The following is a 21,930-nucleotide window of genomic DNA, read 5'->3' as shown; positions in this document are numbered from 1 at the left end:
TACGATTACTGTTCAGCTAGAGATGCTCAGCAGTTAGGAGCACTGGCTGCTCTTTCAGAAGACTAGTTTCTATTTTCTAGTACCCACATGGTGGCTCACAACCATCTGTAGCTCCAGTCCCAGAGGATCTAACACGCTCTTTCTACTTCTTGGGGCACCAGACACACATGTGGTGAACAGATAAATACGTAGGCAAAACACCCATACACATAAAATAAACAATTTTGAAAATGGTATAAAGCCTCTCATTCACTCCAGATCCCTTCTCCCATAGTGCACCGGCCACAGTACACGCACTACTACTTAAATTGAGAGGAGGTTCAGGAACTCCACAAATCATACCTGGACATGTCCGTATAATACTGTTAATAATTCTTCCTGAAAACCATAAAATTATTGAGAAAATTAATGAGAATTTATATATTTTCTTCCAAATTCTACCTGCCAGATACAGCAAAGGCTTTTAAGTTTGCTATTCTCAAATATTATCTTCTGGAAGTGTATATTACCCAAGGAAAACTGCAACTGGTTAATATGAATAGTCATTTTCTTTACCACAATTATCAATTATCTTCTATGACAAGGTTTTTATTTCTCTTCTAGGAAAAAACAAAACAAAACAAAAACAAAATCGCCAATCTATGAAACAGCTGCAGCTCCTCTCCCTGGGCGGCTCATTTTACAGGGAATGCTTCTAGCTGATCAAGTGCTACCCTAGTCAAAGCAGTTGTTTAATCTTTGCTTTTTTTTTTTTTTCCAAAGGAACAAGTCAAGGGTTAATCTCCTGACTCAGTCTGACAAAATGAGTCAGCTGGAGACACGGGTTTTCAAATCTGATTTCAGGCAGGCCTGTAGTCTGCACAGGAGCTCTGTGCTACCAGGTCTTCTTCATCCTGATGGTTTCCACCCACAATGCTGCAGAAGAACTTAAGTCATGATCAGACTAAATATTCACCTCATTCAGTCTAACAACCTAAAATAACACACATGTTATCACAAGATGGGTATCACTGAGCATAAGGCAATGAGATGAATGAAATCCCAGAGACCCTGAAGAAAATGATCTGGAGCCACACAGCTCTGATTAGCAAATCCAAGATTTCTGGCTTGAAAGGTTTACAGCCTTTCACCAATTTTTCAAACTTTTATTGTTATTACAATAATCATGAGGCAGAGACTTAATCTAGGTAAGTAAATGCTATACTTCTTTTTGGAAGATTCTTGAAAAAAATTATTTTCAAGAAAGTCAAGTAGGCTAAGAACTTTTCTGGAAACTTTTAAATCCAGGCTAGTCTCTTTACCCTTTTTCATTTTCTGTTGACTGAAAATAGATCTTCCTTGGAGAGACAGGCAAAACTAATTGCAATTATCTGTTTTGCATTTTCTAGTCTTTTATTTGTTCATCCTTATTCCTGATATTTGGATCAAGGCAAAGGTTATATCTTGTTTTAAAACATGCTTGTTAAACTAGCCTTAAGCAATAATGTTTCTTTTCTTTTTTTTTTTTTTTTGGTTTTTTTGAGACAGGGTTTCTCTGTGGCTTTGGCAATAATGTTTCAAGTGACATAAAATTTTATAGTTTTTGAGGAAAATTGAATAGAATCATATATATTAAATTAATCAAAGTCAGTAAACAGTTAATCTTACTATACATTCTTCTACATAAGCCACATTCCATTATTCCAAAAAAACCCAGACATCCTGGCTAGAAAAGTAAATCTAAACACAAATAATTTCTCATGAAAAGTTGACATTATTTCTAAGAAAACTAGTTCCTAGAAGGTAGACTTTAAGAGTAATGAAGCCAAATTTAAAAGTTCACATAAAATTAAGTCCACAATCCTTGAAGGATAAAACTTAAAAAATTATTGAATCCAAGGGCGGTTGGGGTGAAGAGAGATGCTAGAGGGTTAAGAACTGAAACACCTTAACTTGGTGGCATAAATAAGTAATTCCAGTACTCAGAAGGCTGAGGCCAAAGGAATGCTGTGAGTTTGAGGCCAACCTGATCTTGTCTCAAAAACAAGGAAGGAATGGAATATGAAAATGCAAAGGAAAGACACTTTCTCCTAAGGCTTCGCCTTCTCAATTTAGCCTGAAATGATTAGGAGACCCAGTCTCCTAAATTTGCAGAATTTGGGACAATACTGCTAAGTCAGGCCCAAATAAAAACACCCCAATTCCAGATTCTATATCTGATCATTTTTTGTAGTATGTGCTACTTTAGTTTTTTTTAAATAAAAGTAATTTCTGAGTGTTGAAGAGGCTGTCCCCCAGCTCCAATACTTTCATATTCTAAAAGTTTGCAACAAAGAAAACAAGAATAGAAAACTTGTGAAATCATTCATCCCTTAACCCAACCTCTGATGTCTGCTCCACTTAAAGGTAACAGCTACTGACATGAAATCAGTGATCTTGCAACCATGCTCTAAAAACAAACAAATAAATAAATGACCTAATTTGTGAACATGGAAAAAAATTCCATCTAAGTCTTAATTGTGAAGACATACATTTTTAACCAAAATGTAAAGACTATGCTACACACTAGTACACATCATTTGGATGCTGAAGATGAGGCTCAGTGGGAGTGTGTTTAGTGTTCCATAGTCCTGGTTTGACCTTTGATATTATCAGCAAAACAAAACAAAACAAAAAAAAAAAAAGGTGACTGACTCCCTCTTAACACCATTACTCAGCACAGAGCAAAGACACGTGATAAAATTCATGTATCATGGGATAGCAAGTTTCTTATTGCTTCTTTAAAAATATCTCAAAATCTAATTTGAGGTCTAGAAATGCTTCATGATTAACAAAACAGAAAATATCCATCTGTATAGCTAATGGAAACCAACTACATGACCTGAATTTTTTGGGGTAGGGGCAAGAATACAAGTGTAATTCCTTTTTTGAAAAGCCCAAGTCTAGTCGGGTTTGGTGGCCTTTAATCCCAGCACTCATGTAGGCAGAGGCAGGCGGATCTCTGTGAATCCTGGTCAACCTGGTCAACAAAGTGAGTTAAAGTACAGAGAACCCTTGTTCCCCCCCCCCCCCCCCGCAAAAAAAACCCCAAAATTAATCAATCAATCAATCCCAAGACTATACTGAGGATGTGTTAAAAGCAGCCCAATCTCCTGGAGAAGCAAGCAGATAAACAAATAGCACTGTTTGACAAGATACCAACAGAACTGCCAGGTCGCTCCTACGGCACTCCATCCACAGCTCCTCCAACAGGCAGACCTGCCACTACTGAAATCTCTAAGTGCCAAAGCAATGGGAATATACTTCTTTTGATCACATACTACCATGACAAAGCAGTTTTCTTTAAAAGGTTAAATGGGGGGGGGGGGGACGTTGCTGGCTCCCCCCAGTACTAACAGTTCCTGCAACTCTTGACTGCTCATTTCTTTCACCCCATGAACTGTGGTTTGTCACTTCTCATTTATCACTTAAAACAACCTGGTAACAGTTATTAACTGTGCTGCAACTTGATGCTTTTCCTGCAGATGGCTCTATAATCATAGGATTGAGTACCAGTGTATGTACACACACATAAGACAAAATGACAAAATGACAAGGATTTACAGGTCTTAACTTCCACAAATACACCAGCACTTCTGAAAAGCGTTCCAGACTGGCAACAGCTTTGAACTTGTTAAGCAACCTAACAAAAACTGCAAGCAAAAAAAAAAAATGTTTTTTATTAAATCATCTATAAGGGTGAATGTAGACAAGGCTTTAAACAGAGTTTTTTCTTTCACTGTGTTTTTTTTTTTTCGAGACAGGGTTTCTCCGTAGCTTTTTGGTTCCTGTCCTGGAACTAGCTCTTGTAGACCAGGCTGGTCTCGAACTCACAGAGATCCGCCTGCCTCTGCCTCCCAAGTGCTGGGATTAAAGGTGTGCGCCACCACCGCCCGGCTATGTTACAGTTTTTGTTTTCTTTTCTAGGCATACTCTTTTCCTTCTGGGCTGGCAAAAGTTTAACAGAAGTAAAGCATGTCAAGATATTGTCATTTCTGTATCTTTGGTTAGAACCATCCATGAACACGCAATCCAAAGCTCCAAATGTATAGATATTAAGTTATTTCTGGTTGACAATCTATTTTTGTTTCAATAAAAATTCTTGCTAGTTGCAGTGATTTAAAAGACTTCTTATGTCTGAACAACTGACACTAAGACTTCAAAACACCTGCCTCGTACTTACAACACTCAAGGAATAAAGCAAGACTAGCTTCTGCCATACTTACCAAAAGAAATCATGAAGATTCTAAACTTATGTCTCATCTTAAGTAGTATTTCTTAATTCTAAATTCTGCCGACCACTCTTAACAAAATCCAGATAATACTTCATTTTGAATACATATCTGAGAAAGGTGTAATAAAAAGGGAAGGTGATGAAGAGAATGTCAATGCTGCTTTTTCAATATGAAAGAAAAAAAATCAAGGAGCTGCAGAGATGGCTCAGTGGTTAAGAGCCATAGGTCCCAGGTTTGATACCCAGCGCCTACATGACAGCTCAGTCTTTCTGTAACTCTAGTTCCTGGGGATCTGCACCCTCTTCTGCCCTCCACAGACATTGTACACACATTGCACAGACATACATGTAGACAAGATATTCATAAGTAAATATTTTGAAAATGTATTTCAAACATTGTTTACTATTTACAACAAGCTACTAGGAAAGGTGGTATGTCACCATAACAATGACAACTGTCCCTGTCCCTACAGACACACTGGGGGAAAGACACAAAATATGATAAGAATCTGTTATGCTGCTTGGTCTAGACTCTCTAGATACATATGTACAAGAGCATTACATTCTCCCTGCCAGGATGCTCATGTCGCAGAGAACTAGCATGTGATGCAAAAGAGCACTGGATTAGGAGCCAGGACTCAGGTTTTAGCTCTGCCTTTTCAGAAAATGAGATTTCAGAACATTCTATTCAATTATTTCTTCCATATACAGGCACCCATCAAATTACACTGAAGATTTTCAAGCAACTTCATTACTAACAAAGTCTTTCATAAGCTCATTCTGTAATCCCAGCACTCAAGAGGAAGAGGCAGGAAGATTACCATGATTTCAGGCCAGCTACACAGTGACACAGCTACACAGTGAGACCCTGTCTCAAAAAAAAAAAAACCCAACCAACCTACTATTTACATGTTTTATTAACAACTGCATTCCCAAACTCTGAATTCTTACTTTGAAAGATTTTTGGTTTAAGTTCTTTTCTGTTTAGTTATCCTGAGTATTTTTCTCTGTTTAAAACAAAACCAAAGGTATATAATTGCTACTCAGATGTCTGATTAGAAGAAGAATGCAGGAAAATGCAGGAATGCACTAAAACAGGACACAGAGAAGATCATCATGGCCCCTATGCAGGCCAATGGACATATTCATGAAGTCTGACATATCTTATACTTGTTGATTTAACTGTTAAAAGGAAAGAAATTAAAAGCAGTGAAGTGCTGCTATGTTGAAGTAAACTGCCCGTGTATGGAATGTATGGGAGATAAGGGTCTATTTTCATGGTTGTTAGGGTGCCTTTTCATTCTAGTGAGCTCCACAACTGTTATTCTGAAATATCTTAGATCTTGTCATACATACACTCTTTCTCAAGCCCAGTTGTTGCAATTTACATCCAGTGTCCACAGCAACCTTAGATCATATTTTCACAATCACACCTAATGAAAAGCCTAAAGTTTTACACGAAAGTTAGATCCAGGAAAAGATCCTTGAAAACCACATTACAACTTCTGAGCACTAACATAAGCATCCAAAAGCTTCAACCTCTAATGTATGCTGGCAAGTGAAGTATATGTGGCTATTGCCTGATGTTATGCTCATTTAAAGCAATCTTAAAAGCTATGGAGTATCTAGAACAATGGCAACAACAAAGGCTGGCAGGTTACTAATAATTAAAAACTTATCCAACTCTGTCATTACTTACTCAATAACAATTTTTGACATCTTAATAATGTGTATTTATACATAGGTCAGACACTTAAATTAATTTGGCCCCTCTGGAAAATGAAAGATTTGTAGTCAAAGCCTTGAAATAACTACAGAATTCTCTATAGAGAGGGCAGCGAGAAACCGAACTGACAAGAAGAAAGCCTGTCAAAAGAGTGGGCTGTGGCTCCTACACCACCCTTCAACTATAGTGCAGGGACTATGGCATGCTTCTTTGCATGTTCTGGCTAGAAAGTTTAGTAGAACAGTAAAAGGGACTATAAAATGGATTATAAACAAAAATAGCTGCAAGGAGCAGACAGCCCAAGGAACTCACAGAATAAAAACCAGGCAACAACACCATACTACCATACTAACTTTAGAATGTGACTTTGAGGCTTTCTGCTTCCCTAACGTTGAAAGACTCAATCTGTGTTATTACAGCTAAACTTGTATAAAGATCATATAACTTGAAAACACCCGTTTTCTAACACTAGGACTCCTTGATGGAAATGAAATGTATGTTTCCTAGTTCTCATATATCTAAACTGAGAGTCTATGCTCACAAGAATGGAAATAACACTGGTAAACTTTATCACCCCAAAGATTTTTACTTTTCTAATGAAAAAATTGGAGCTCTTCCCACTCCCATCTTCAAGTATTTATAAAGTTTAAGCATAGTTAATGTTCTATAATGTAAAAGCTAAAATATAGCTACAGTTTTCCTTCTCTGAAGATAATTCAGATAATCTTTTGTAGTTCAGATCATCTTCATGTCAATTAGGCAAGGTACAGGAGACAAAGACAGCTACAGCTATAGTGCTAATCAGATGAATTTATAATTTATCATACATTAGCAACTGAGAACATAAAAAAACAGCATAAACCATATCCCTGCTATATAAAGTGACAAAGGTAAAGAATAAACCAGATAAGTTACAAAGAAAATTACAGCAGGGAAGAAAGGGGTGGTTGAGTATTACATTGCCATTTTATACAGGATGGCCATGAGAGATCACCATTGATCAGAGAGAAAACTAGTCATGTGGGTACAAAGAAGCAGGGTCTAGCAGAAAGAACAGTAAATACACAGAAGAACTTGAGGCTGGACTGAGGGAGGGGAGGATGGCAGAAGGGGATCTGTGAGGAAGGAGTTAGGTCATGAGGGTCTGGTAAGCCACAGTAAGGATTCTGGCTTAACACTGATAACGAAAGCTACTTCAGGATTTGAAGTGGAGGAATGAATGACATGGAATGATATGATCTGACCTAAACTGTTAAGTAGTCTTCCTTCATGAAAGATACCGCTGAAGGAAAATAAAGACTAGCTGGGGAGATGGTGCAGTACTCTGAAAGAGAAAAGGGCTTGGACAAAGATGATAGTAACACAGGTGCTAACAGCTAAATTCTTGAGGGTGTTTTAGTATGAGAAATACAACATAGGAGGACCAGATTACACTTGTATTCAATAAAACTGTAACTTCTCTTATATTCTGGTTTCCACGCTAATGTTTTATGAGAAATACCTTATATAGATATTTTTTTCCAGACAGTATTTCTCTATGTAGTGCTGGCTGTCCAGAAACTCATTCTGTAGAACAGACTGGCTTCAAATTCACAGAGATTTGCCTGTCTCTGTCTCCTGAGTGCTAGGATTCAAAGTGTGTGCCAGCATTGTTGGTCCAGTCCTTACAAGTCTAATGATGTCAATCCTGAATCAATATAGAGCTGACGATGATGGCTGAATTACTTTTTCTGTTGTAAAACTACTCTTTATCTTGGATATAATCAAACAGCGTATTATAGAAGACAAATGGGAACAAATGTTCTTTATTTATATAAAGAAAGCAAGCCAGGTGGTGGTGGCGCACACCTTTAATCTCAGCATTTGGGAGGCAGAAATAGGCAGATCTCTGTGAGTTTGAGGATAGCCTAGTTTACAAGAGCTATCTAGTACAGGCTCTCCCAAAAAACCAAAAAACAACAACCAAAAAACCCCAGAGAAACCCTGCCTCAAAAAAAAAAAGCAAGTTGGTATATTTTTCACTGTTGAACAACCAGAGACGGAAACTGAAAAGTACTGTTTTCAACAGGAAATCAACGAGTGTTCCTTTCTAGACGAGGAAGGCAATGGCCATACAGACATCATTTCCACCCCACTTGGCTGAAATAATTTCGTGGGTAGTATACTCTATGACTGGAGGGAAATTTCTCAACAGAAAAAAATTTAAAAGTTACTTCTCTTCACAGGCATAAGATAATTTTAGCTTTTAGCTATAATCACCTTGAAGACAGGTCCATGTTTTCCTTGTGTTTAAATCCCTAATGCTTAAAAGAATTCTTTACTTACTGTAAGTATACATAACACTCTTAATGATTTTAACAGAGGGGTCTCACTGGAACCTAATAGCAAAGAGTTGCTGATTTTCAAATGGCTATTCTTCTTGAGGACTGGGTTTTTGGAGCCTTGGTTTTTGGAAATCTTACATATTTTTAATGATGCTGGGAGAAAACAGCTGCTTCTGATTTCAAGCAATATTAAATAAAAAAGATCTCAAATACAAATCAAAACTTGAGCTTTTACTTACTAATCAAAGTTAAAAAGGGAACTGTGTAAGAACCATAAAAAATTCACCTACATTCATAAAGATTAACATTAAGAAAATGAATTTTCAAGGCATGAGCAACTACCTTAGTTTTCAGTGAAGCCTTCTCATTAAATGGCACCTAAATGAGTACATGTTACACTGTACTCATTTATACTTACAGAGAAAACAGAACACAGCAAACTTTGTTTTATCGCAAAGTTGGGCTAGGACAAAGATGATGACGAGTACACACACATATCTATGGTATCAGCAGGTTCATTACCTAATGTAACACTTACATACCAGAAAATAGAACACTAAAGCATTGGTTCACTTGAATGTATTAGTGGGAACATTTTTGAATGTGGCAAATGATCTTGGAGAGCATATGATGTTAATACAATAAAAATGGCTCTGTATCCAGGGCCTTGATGACAAAGGGGTACACTTGCATTCTTTGAGTCTACTGTAGGTGACCATTTAAGCCTAGGGAGCTTAAGTCTGATCTACCAACTATCTTGTCAAGTTTTACTGGAACACAACTGTGTCTGTTCATTTAGGTATCACCTTAGTTTTTTCCTTCCTTCCTTTTGTTTTTTTTGAGACAGAGTTTTCGGTGTAACTTTCGAGCATGTTTTGGAGCTCACTTTGTAGACCAGTTTGTCCTCAAACTCACAAAGATCCTCCTGCCGCTGCTTACCAAGTATTGGGATGAAAGGTGTGTGCCACAACTGCCCAGCTCACCTGTAGTTCTTTTCAAGGCTATTAACACAGCAGTGTTTTGTAGCTTCAGTAGAAACCATCTGTCCTCCCATACCCATATTTACTATACAACCTCTTTATAGGAAAAGTTGAGCTAGTGAGGTAAGTCTTTAATCTCAGCACTTGAAAGAGGCAGACAGAACTCTGTGAGTCTGAGGCCAGCATAGACTACCCAGTGAGACCCTGTCCACTCCTCCCCACAAAAAAACCTTGATATAAAAATACTGAGGAAGAATATAGAAGTGAAACCCCTACTGATCCTCCTCCTGCCTCCATCTCTTCAGTGTTGGAATTATAGGCATGTGCTACTATGCCCAGCCAGAACCAAATTATTTTTTTTGAAAACTAATAAAATACTGGCAACACTACAGATATATTGGGTTAGATACTAAAAAAAAAATACAGTTTAATTTTTTGACCAGTGAGTAGTTTAAAAATTTTTAAATCTGATTCATGACTATACATGTGGAAAAAACTAGAAACAATTTAAGAACTTACGGTGTTTTGAAAATGGTTGAAAGATTACACAAAAATCTGTATGGCATACATCATAATCCTTGAAACAAGATACACACAGAGGAACAAATAGCTTTCCAAGTACAATCAGTGATAGCTGAACAAAGTAGGGATCTGTGACAAGATAATACTAGTCAGTGACACTGGACAAAAGCCATTCCCAGTCTATAGAGTGAGTTCCAAGACAGCCAGGGCTATATAGAGAAACCCTGTCTCGAAAAACCAAAAATCAAACAAAACCTTATCATTCACACTGATACAATTCTGACACCATTTCAACAGTAGGTACCATCAACCTCAAAAGGGGTTGTTCTTTTCTTACTGACATTTGTAAGTTAGATCTACCCTTCAAAGATCTAACTGTACAGTCAAGAGAATGAACTAGCCACTTTGGAAAGTTTGTATTGGAACAGTTTTTGAATAGAAATATTCTCTATAACAGGCAGAAATAAGAATTTCTTTTGCACATCAGTTGAGATATACCCTCTATGTTTATTTGCCCAAGGAATAAGCAAACACCCTGTTCAATCCACATTCAAGAACTGCAGAGCTCATTTGTGAAGTTACACTGAAACTGACACTGGCTTGTAAAAATGTTTTATTTCTTGCTATTCTTAGAGGTGTCAAGCAACTGTCTATGACACTGTTTCCGTGGCTTCCTGGTGATCCCCAATGGAGAGTCCTTTGGGAGAATGCCAGTTACTGTTCTTCTTGCTATTTCCAGAGATTAAACTAAAAGTGGCTCTGTATATTTCTAACCCCTGAAAGTGATCTCAGTAGATCAGAAAGCTAACCATTTTGTATTTAACTTTTAAGTTAATAATTTCTACCTACCCCCATTGCCTGTCATGTCTCCTATTTAGTTTAGATGTGTTCAGAACTTAATATTCCTTCTCTGTAGTTTTTAGTCTTAATCTCTCCAACTATCTAGAGATGTCCATACATTTTTAGATTTTATATTAACACAAAATTCACACTAAATAAAAAAAAATATAGTCTGAAATGTCACTAGGAGGCAATGTGCTTGCCTACCACATATTAGAATGGAGCCCTCGGTTTGAATCCCAAACACTGGAAAAAGAAAACAATAATTTCTTTCTTTTTTTTGTTAAAATTTATTTATTATGTATACAACATTCCTTCCATGTATGCTTGCAGGCCAGAAGAGGGCACCAGATATCATTACAGAAGGTTGTGAGCCACCATGTGGTTGCTGGGAATTGAACTCAGGATCTCTGGAAGAGCAGTCAGTGCTCTTAACCTCTGAGCCATCTCTCCAGCCCCCGAAAACGGTAATTTCTAACTAGGATTACTAATGTTTTTTTTTTCTTGCTGTTGTTTGTTGTATGTTTCTAAATATACCTCTGGCTGGCCTGTTCCTCACTATGTAATCCAGGCTAGTCTCATCACATGGCAATCTTCCTGCCTCAGCTTCCTGAATGCTGGGCTAAAAGGTGTGAGCCACCATGCCCAATTATAATTACCAGTATTAAGGTCATAGAACTGTACTGCTTCAAACAAGAAAAGGCAGGTTAAACTGCTCTGGGTCACCTTGGATAATTGAAGTTCATTGGGGGAAATAGGAGTTAGAAAACTTTTCTAAATGGGGTGGCAAAATAAATTTTGAGAGCTTACTTAAGAAATGATATTAGCAGTTTTTGTGGGAAAATAAATGCACACTTTAAATGATAAGACAAAGGATAATAATATATTTGATTAAGAAAAAAGTGCCATCAATCTATCATATGTCTTCTACTACATAAGAAGGTATTCCAGAATTTATATAAATGGTTAGTTACTCTGAGACAGATTTATAATGAAATCTTGCTTCTTACTTTCAAATTCTGCATCTTCTGTAATATACAAAAAATATAATCTATATTTGTAAGTACAATATCAAGTGAAGAGACAGAGATTCTCCCTACATCTGAGACTGCATTATGGAAGCTATAATGTTGTTCAACCAAAGGAAAAAAAATACCCCTGAGACTTGAGAAAACAATAATGACCAGAGTATATCTAGGCAGCAGACTGTGATCCAGGAAACCCACCTTCTCTTTGAAGGTTCTTTTTCCACAAAGCTATGCCTTTTGAACAATAGCAACTATAATTTAGCAAATAGTTACTGTGTGCCAAGCTCTGACTTACACATAGAAGTGCAGGAATACATTTTTTTTTCACTGCAACTTTCATTCTTTCACTTTCAAACTTTTTCTGGTTTTTCAAACAAATTTGGTAAAATGACTTAAAAAAATAAATTTAGGCTACAGTGATAGAAATTAGAAAAAAATGAAGAAAGAGGAATTCTGGATTATATCTGATATACCAGGTAAATGTCTGGTACTGGATACTTCCCTAATAGCCTGTGACATGAAGCTTAGAGGAAGGAGTCCTTGCTCAGCATGTATGAAGTCCTATATGCTCAATTCCCAAATACCACAAAAATGGATAAAGCAGCCAAGCAACATTAGGTTAAAGTCCAAGGATGAGTCAGTGGTAGAACAATTGCCTAGCATGCGGGAGGCCCTGAGCACAATCCTTTGCACCACAGAAACAAAAATCCCTAGGGTTCAGAGAGTCACAAGCAACCCCTCTCAGGTCAGAAAAATGAAAAGAGGCTAGAAGCCAGATAAAACTCATTATTTACATATAGGGAAATTCTGTGTAACTCTATCTACTACCACACCATGCTTACTTAGATAGTGCAAGTCCTTAAACAACAAAACCAATTACACAAATCTGCACAAAATTTAACTGTATATGAACCAGGGTAGATTAGTGGCAAAGACTAAAGAGAATCTCACACTTCTAAAGTCCTGCATGTCTAACAAAACGACACTGAGGCTGCGATGCTACTGAATGTACTTCCTTTTGTAGATTACAAAAAGGTTGCCAGGGGAATCCCTATGCAATGCCCAAGACTCTGTCTTTTACTTTTTATCTTAGCAATGATCTGATAGATAGAGAAAAACCAGGTGGACATATCTGGTGTTCAGATAAGAGGGAAGGGAAGCTAAGGAACCCTCAAAGGGAAAAGAAATCACTGTCGTGCTGCAGTAGCACACACATATTTTGAACTCTGCACAGTTCCAAAAGACTCCTATTACTACAAGTCAGGAGTCTGTACTCAAAGCGGACCTACCCTAGGCTCAGTAGTGTTCTCCTACTCCAGTAAAATGACAAAAGTTAAAGCTATCATAGAATCTAGGAATGCTTTACTTCTAAATTTAGGCAAAACATGTTTTTCATATTTCTGTGTTTTTTACCTTCTAGCCCATTTGAAATCTGAACCTTTGGCTGAATTTTTTGTATTTTTGAATTTTTTGGAAGTATGATACTCATTATTAAAATAATCATGAAACAAAATATGCAACACTTCATGTTTATTTTTGTACCCACTTCTTTTACAATTCATGGTGTAAAAAACTGAATATTCATTATAAGAAATCAAACAGAAAAAAATTTAATTTTCTTTATTTTGTTTTGGTTAGACAGAGTCTTGCTATAGAGCCTAGAATATACAACAGTTCTCCCACTTCAGTCCCACTGTTGCTGAGATTACAGGCATATATACCATGCTCAGTGCTATATAAGAACATATACACATGTGTGTATTTTTGGAACATGGTTTCACTATACAATCCTGGTTGGCCTGGAACTCCCTATGGAGACCAAGCTGGCCTCCAATTCCTAGATCTGACTGTTTCTGATTTCAAGTTTAGATTAAAGGTATGTACAAAAGGAGCTAGAAAAATATAAGTAAGTTTGGCTTACAAAATTTCCTAATTGTTCTCAAAAGTTCATCAAAACACGGTAGTGTTTCCTTTCCTGAACATAAAACAATGCAGAGAACTATCTCAAAGTAGTGAATGCTGTTATAATTAAAAATGTAAGGACAAAAGGGTCCGCAAAGCCTTTCACCAGGTTCCTTTGTCCATTTTGCTCATTTGTTTAAAAATGAAGTAACTATGAAACATGAACAATTATCTTATTGCTTATATCTAATGTTATGTCAAGAATAAATATGGCAGACTTTTTACTTACTAATCTTTTTAAAAGCAATGTGGGGTTCTACTAATATTAATATGCAATTTAACTTTTATTACTTTCATAGAATAAAAGTAATAAATTACAAGAAATCACACTGCTCCATGTTTTAGCAGTACTGCCTACTAAGAATGATTTCTGTTAGATTATACTACCTACCTACTATTAAAATGTAAATCATACAACTATTTTTAGCTACTGTTGAAATTCCTGTCTTTGGGAATAATGATTTGAGGCATTGTTCATTTTGTTTATCAAGCAGCTATTCAGCCTCTAGTGGATCCAAGTGCTTATGCAAGCAAAAGCTTTTAAGATGCTTGTTGCAGCAATTCAGCTTTCCAGGTAGGCTGCAGGTTCAGAGCACAGCTGCCCTATGCTTCTCAAAACTCAGATTCATCTGGAATTTAGTTTCAGAGATTTCAATTCAACTTTTCAAGGAGGGTGGCAGAGAAGAAATGCAAACAACCAAAATGATTTTTCTACTTTACCCTTCACAAGAAATAAAAAGCTCAGGGCCATGCTGCCCCTTCTAGATTGCTACTTGTCAAGCACGATATTCCATTCAGTCTAAACTGGGATGAGTCATGACTCATCTGGCAGCACCTGCGTCCATGTGTTAAGTATTGCCCAATGAAAGCCCAACACCCATTTACACAACAAAGAATGTACCCTTCAAGGCACAGGGCCTCAATATAACAGCATTACTGTCCATTTATTCTACATATAGAGAAAAAGCCTTTCCCTTCTTCTCACCACAGGTTTTTAAACTGTGGGTGGATTTATAATGTACGTTCATCTACAAATACTTCTACTGTTTCAAAGAATAAGTATATTAACAGCACAAACACTCCTACAGTATTAGGTTACTATAGCCATTAATGATTGTTTTACCAACCACTCCCAACCTCCTGCATCAAAGCTCTTTATTCTCAAAGGATACATTTTTGAGCATGGAAGGATCAACAAACTAGTTACGTGAAAGCTTTCCTGATGCTAGACTGAAGTTGGGAAAGGCTTAATGACGGCTTTAAAATCCACAAGGGCTTCACAATGAACATCTGACTTGGTGATTTATGCATATTAATAACCTCAGTCCTACTGAGGCAAGCTGAGTCGAACATGTCCTACGAATCTTAATGTCTTTAGCTCCATTGGGATTATTACAAATGTAAATTTCTAAGATTCTCAGCTATTAATCTCTGTCTGTCCTCCTGTTCAGCAACATAATGACTAATTAAACATCAAAAGACCTGCACAGGAGATCTTTTTTGACAGCTACAGGCCTAGTCTTCTTCCCAAGAGGGGAATTCAAATGACAGGGACAGGGAGTGACAGCATAAGAGAAAGCTACAAATCATTGCACAGAAAACGAAAAGACTAACATTAAGTGTGGATTTATCTCAATCAATGATTTTGTTAAGCAATGAACAGTTACTATGTAAAGTATGCCCACTGGCATCAATTGAATCCATCTTTGTAGCAAGTAAATACTGAATATTTGACATCAATTTATTTAACATAAAAAAAAGAAGTACTTACAGAAGAAGGCAGGCCAGGAGGCACCTTTCTTACTTTCTTTGCTTGCAAAGGATCTGCACATGGAAAACAAAATGTTTCATTAGCATTTATATTACGGAGAGAAAAAAAAGACTTCAAATGAATAGGAAACAGGTACCATACAGTCATCCATCGTGTTTTGCCATGCCTCACTTTCTGCTGCATACCCATTATGATTTCTATTTTTTCTAATATTGCATGTTAAGAAGGGGAATCCAAGAATGGCAGCACTGGTTCTTCTAGTATATGAAAAGGTACAGTAAAACAAGAAAACTCACACGTATGTCAGTCCACTGGAAATGAACTCTATGTAACAGGTCTTCCTAACAGTACACTTCCCTAACAAAGACACAGCATCATATCAAGAATTGGGAAGAGCCAGGCAGTGGTGGCACACGTCTTTAATCCCAGCACATGGGAGGCAGAGGCAGATGGAGCTCTGTGAGTTCTAGACCAACCTGGTGTACAGAGCGAGTAACAGGACCGGTTCTAAAGCTACAGAGAAACCCTATCTGGAAAAACCAAAAGAATTGGGGAAAAGGGGGAGGAAGAGAGGGAGGGAGGGAGGGAGGGAGGGGGAGAGAGAGAGAATGAGGCTGAAAGGCACATTTTAAAAACTTAAAATCACACAGTAAATAATATAGTACAACTTATTTTGCTGAAAATTTGAAATAAAATTGAAGGAATGAATGAATGAAAAACTAAGAACATAGTAACATCAAGGCATGTTCCACACGCTATGAAATACAGGCAATATATACATCTAGTATGATGAGCATTTACTTTGGTAATGTGTGAGTAAGACTGAAACTTCAGCACTACAGTATAATTTGGACTTTAATTAAAAGTTTGCAAACACTTTTAAGGAAATGGATACAGAAAGTTTCTCTCTTATTTTAAATTATGCACATTTGTATGTGTGTTTGTATATGTGTGTGCCATGAAGCAATCCTCCTTAACACTATAAAGTCACTCGAATTGGTTTAATAAAACGTTGATTGGCCAATAGCTAGGCAAGAAGTATAGGTGGGGTAATCAAACTAACGCTGGAAAGGAGAAAGGCAGAGAGAGGAGTCACCAGTCAGGTGCAGAGGGAGGAGATGAACCTGCCATGCTAATAAAGGTACCACTCCATGGCAGAGCATAAATAAGGAATATGGGCTAACTTAAAAATGTAAGACCTAGCTAGTAACAAGTCTGAGCTATCAACCGAATATTTATAAGTAACATTAAACCTCTGAGTCAACTATTTGGGAAGCGGCCACCAGCTATTTAGGAGTAGGCGGGCAGGAGAGAAACGTCTGTCTACATGTGTGTGTGTATCTGTGTGTGTATGTGCACACATATATGTGAGTATAGGTGAATGTTTAAGTACAGGTACCCTTGGAGTCCAAGTCCAGGAGTGGACTTTCTGGAGCTGGAATTCCAAACAGAGAGTTACAAGCTGCCGTATGGGTGTGGGACTAAACTTGCAGTAATACTCATGTACAAAATTTATAACTTTTCCATCGTATTTTTTGAAAAATAATATGCATAGCTTTCAAATCACATGCAAATAACGATTAAATTCAGGATTTTCAGAGGGATTTGTTATAAGGAAGACTGATGTGAAAAAACTCTATATTTTCTTAAAACTGTAAAAATGAGAAATAAGAAAAGCATTTTCCTAGGCTGTAAATGATACTACACAATAAAATGAGCCTAAAAAAGATCGAAACTTATTTAAATTTGGTCAGTAGATTCTCTACAGGTAATATCACAGAAGGCTGTAAAGCTAAGAAAGCAACTTTATAAGCACCATGTGGAAAATATTACACAATAAAAGGGTCAAAAAGCACTCATCAGCATGGATATCCCTTCCCCAAGAGGTAGTCCACATTTCCTCCAAACATAAATACCAAAGATAAACAACATCTGGCATATTCTGTAAGACTTACAGCAAAACCTTTTTTCTTAGTGAAATGTTTCAGCAGTCTACTTCCTTACAACTTATTCCTTTAGCAAAAGCTACACTTTATACAAATCACTCAAGGAAATGGCTCCTATGGCTTGTAGTTATCAGAATAAAGATATTTCTTTTGTATCTCATTATTGGCAATATACTGTACTATCACCAGTTTGGGATTCACAGTCTAGTTTGGGGAAGCTGTAAACTGTGATGGAGAGTAAGCTGGCTATATTCAGTACAGCAGCCATATGAACCTGGGAAGGTTACTTTAACCTCTTTGTGCTTCATCTTCTTTAGATGCATAAAGTGGTGGGCCCCCACCTCTCCTGTGAGTTTCATGTTCTGTGATAATACGTGAAATATGCTTATTCCATTGCCTAACATTTGTGACACTTCAATGTTTTACCTCTATGTCTGTGGACCACATGTATACTGTGGCCATGGAGGCCAGAAGAGAATGTTAGATCCCCTGGGATTGGAGCTAGACAGTTGTGAGCCATCCCACGGGTGCTGGAAATGGACCTAGGTCATCTAGAAGAACAACCAGAGCTCTAAACTGCTGAGTCATTGATCCTGTACCACACTTAATAACTTTCAGCCCTTATGTATATTAAAACAATTATAAATTAGATAGTTACTGCTCTCCAAAATAGTTTCTTAAAGTACTTAAATAGTTTCAGAAAACACTAATATTGTAGCTCTCTACAGTTCTTCTAAGTGCTAACATTTTACCAGACAATGCAATGCCAAGGAAAGGCTAAGATTGGGAATAGCAATGGGCAGCATAATAATAACCTACTAGTTGGTATCCAAACAGGAAATGGGTAGAATTCCTGCAAGTATTAAGAGTAACACTATGCTGCATTTCATTTGGTCTCCTCATTTATACTCTAATGTTAACATTACAACCTCAGAGTTTTGAAAAGATGCACGAGATAAACAACAGCAAGTATAACATAATCGAAAAGAAATGAAATTTGAATCCATGGAAAGCCTGAATATTAAGCCTAAATTTTAATGGAACATAACCCTATTCTCTTCTAGTTACTCAGTGGTTTTCTTTTGGTAGCAGCACACTGGCAGGGATTACTGGTTGCTACACTGTGTGCATGGAGTCTTTGAAGAAGACACTCATATAGACTAACCCAATACAGACTCAATTGAGGCCTCTACTGGGTTAACTCATCAGGTAGACAAGCAGAGCATAAACAGATAACATTTTCTAAGTTGTCATTTCTTTACTAACAAAAAGAATACTGGTCTAAACCACCAGGGCTGACTCTAATAGCACCCATACATATTACATGACCATGTTCACATGAAATAAAGATATCAGAATTCTCTTCTGAATGTATCCTTTCTATGTACCTCATTCATACTTTAGACCTAAAGATTAGAAATAGTTCATCAAAATACATGGTTAGATAGGAGGTTGATATATTAGCTAGAGGCAGTCAACAAATATTTGTGTAATCAGGAACTATAACACATTTTATCTGGTTTAGATTTCTTTAGCAGTTGGCCTATTTTATTATAAACATGTTTTACAACTTTAAATTTCTTATATTAAATAAACTCACAAAATTTTTCACTTTAAACACTAATTAGATAGAAAGAATATCCAGCAGCAGAAAAAAGCCCAGTAAGCCACCACCTCGTGGTGCTACACACATTAATAGAAATGGGTTAATCAAGATGTGAGAATCAGCCAATAAGAGGCTAGAACTAATGGGCCAAGCAGTGTTTAAAAGAATATAGTTTCTGTGTAATTATTTTGGGTAAAGCTAGCCGGTGGCCGGGAGCTGGGCAGCGGGCCTCACTGTGCTCATATTGATGAAAATTATCAACCAAAACTACTTATAGTTAGTTAATTAGTTAAACCTTGAATATAAAGTGGAAGAGTTCTTTACAACAGTGGAAACTCTTGACAACTCCATTTATTGTGTATCTAATGCATACAAGATGAGTATCCTTTATCTGAAATGCTGTGGCCAGATATGTTTTAGTCTTCAGATCTGGACTATCTGTATAAACATAATGCAGTATCCTGGAGACAGAACCAACACATAAAGATTAAGTTCATTTATGTTTCATATATATGTAGTCCAAGGGTAATTTCATACATATTTTAGTGTGCTTTATATGGCTGTGACCCATATCAACAAGTCAGGTATAAAAGTTTCTATGGTCAGTATTCTGACATTTCTAATGTCAATATTCAATAGGTTTCACATTTTAGAGCACTTTGGATTTTAGATTAGGAATACTCAGTCTGTATATTATTTATATGTATATATGCCTTGATATACAAATGATGGCCAAGAAAGTAAATTTCTTCTCATTAAAAGCACAGTCACAAGTACAGACTAAGGAAGTGGGACATGTGAACGGACAAGTCAAACACTCACCTAGAGCTACAGAGTCATGGAGCGGTCTTCTCCTAGAACTTGTGGCAGAGAATGAGTAGTACGGTGTTGCAGGTTTTCCTGAAGAAGACAGCTGTGCTGGGCTCCCAAGTCCTAGATCTTGTCTCAGGAGACTAGACTATAAAACAAGGCCAAGGAAACAGGTCATCTTGCTACTACAGACCAAGCACATCACTTTTGAATTACTGACAGTAACTTTATCAATGCCTTAAAATTTAGAAGTAATCAATAATTACTTTTAAAATTCAATTAGGTCACTAGTTTTAAACTCCATCCTTTTTCTTTACCCTTCTCTTGCCTGCCTTTTGTTGTTTTTTATTTCGTTTTGCAGCATTTTCTCTGTGTATCCCTGGCTTTCCTCAAACTCAGAGATCCACTTGCCTGTCTCCCAAGTGCTGAGATTAAGGGTGTATGCCACTATACCCAGATTCTTTGTCTACTTTTTAGTAATTGTGTAGACTCATTAATTTTGGTGACTTTGCGATTGGATCCTTTAATTACAGGAATACTTTTGAAAGCAGTCACCTGGACTTTGCTTTCATGATCACACGGGCTGCTGACTATGTTTTCTTCCCTTTTCTTTTTGGATATTCTTACCATCTGAAGAGTGCCCATATTTATAAGACTAATCCCTCTGGCATTCTTCATTTGTTTTGAGGGGGAGAGGTGTCCTTCCTCCTTATCCCTGACACGGTCCTCTAGACTCTCTTTAGTTTCTTATAAATGGCAAAGAGCACAATGCCCCAGATGCTTTAGATGATATACCACCCACCATGTGAACTGTAGGTTGAAAGTAGTCCAGTTTCATGGCTCTTCACTCTGCTCCATGTGCTTGTTTGCCCCCTTACAACAGACTTGTTCAGTTTATGCTTCTTGGACTCAAGCACAAGACCCAAGATCTGTCACATGTATCAGATTCCCTGATAAAACTGTATCTTGTTCTATTTGACCCATATTAACTATCCATACCCTCCTGCTCTCTTTAGATTTGGAGTCTGTTAACATAGGCTAGGTTTCCTAATGTCTAGGTATCCAAAATGTGAGTGAAAAATCCATCAAGAGGATAAAAGTTAGGGATAAAACATGGGTCCATCACTGAAAATTTAGAGATTCAACAGTTCTAACCTAAATCACTGATTTAGTGATCTCATCACAAACAAAATAAGGTTATAGTTGGCAGAATTTGGTCTGAGATTTCTGGCAGGTGAAATAAAAAAGTATCATACCAATGTGAGACAAGAAAGAGAAAATGACTTTACTGGGGAAGGTTGGTGAAAAGGGACCTCAGAGGATGCTTTCAGGCATGAAAACATGATTTCTCCAGCTTACTGCTACTCTCCCGCTATATACTTAATACCCTTACTGTCATCTTCATGTTCTTAGTACTGAGCATTATGACATACTAAAAGAACAAACTCTACTCAGAGTGAGCAGAACCTGGGAAGAGCAGCCATTGTATTCTAGCCACTGCCCCCATTCTAATAGTCAAGAAAACTAAGTTTCACAACTTGTCTGAAGGAAGTTCCACAGCCCTACAGCAGTCATTCCTCTCGACTGCCCACATATACTAAGCAGTAACTCCTTATTTTACTTCCCTCAGCCTATGGCAACCACTACTCTGCCTTCTGCTTCTGTGGAAGTGTTTCAAGAGCAGTAGCCTTGTTTCTTCTTTGAAGGATTCTACACTTTACTGGAAAAGCCATTTGGCTCTGGACCTTCCTAAACTGCAAAGACTTCTATTACTGATTCTCGTTCTCGCTATTTAAGTCTGAGTCTGTCTTGACAGTATGTTTCTAGGAATTTGTTCATTTCATCTAAAATATGTACCAGCATGTAACTCCTTGTGGTATTTACCTCTTTTTATTTTTATGAAGTCAGTAGCAATGTGACCCTTTTGCTTCTGACTTAAGTTATTATTTACTAATCCAGATATGTTTTCCAATTTTGTTGATCTTTTCAAGGAACCAACTTTTAATATTTTTAAAAATAAGGTATTGCATATAACCGATGTTGGTCTAGAACTTACTATATAGACTAGGCAGGACACAAATCTGCAATTCTGCTCAGCCTCCCAAATGCTGATCACCCGATCTTACTAAGTACCAAGTTTTTTACTTTGTTGTCTTAGTCTGT

At 37.1% G+C, this 21,930-nt stretch overlaps 1 protein-coding gene across 3 annotated transcripts in view; it reads right to left on the bottom strand.

Moving 5' to 3' along the window:
• Positions 1–21,930, bottom strand: part of Tcf12 (transcription factor 12) — a 251,645-nt gene that overhangs the window by 54,159 nt on the left and 175,556 nt on the right. For all 3 annotated transcript variants that reach the window (XM_075965303.1, XM_075965304.1, XM_075965305.1), the window contains exons 7-8: positions 19,780–19,915; positions 15,406–15,458 (exon numbers count right to left, since the gene is read on the bottom strand). In XM_075965303.1, coding sequence (XP_075821418.1) covers positions 15,406–15,458; positions 19,780–19,915 — 189 coding nt within the window. The remainder of the gene's footprint in view (positions 1–15,405; positions 15,459–19,779; positions 19,916–21,930) is intronic.

Source organism: Microtus pennsylvanicus, chromosome 3 (genome assembly GCF_037038515.1).
Source record: "Microtus pennsylvanicus isolate mMicPen1 chromosome 3, mMicPen1.hap1, whole genome shotgun sequence".
Lineage (NCBI taxonomy): Eukaryota > Metazoa > Chordata > Mammalia > Rodentia > Cricetidae > Microtus > Microtus pennsylvanicus.
Note: the sequence above shows the minus strand (reverse complement) of the source record. Positions and strands in the feature narration are given on the sequence as shown.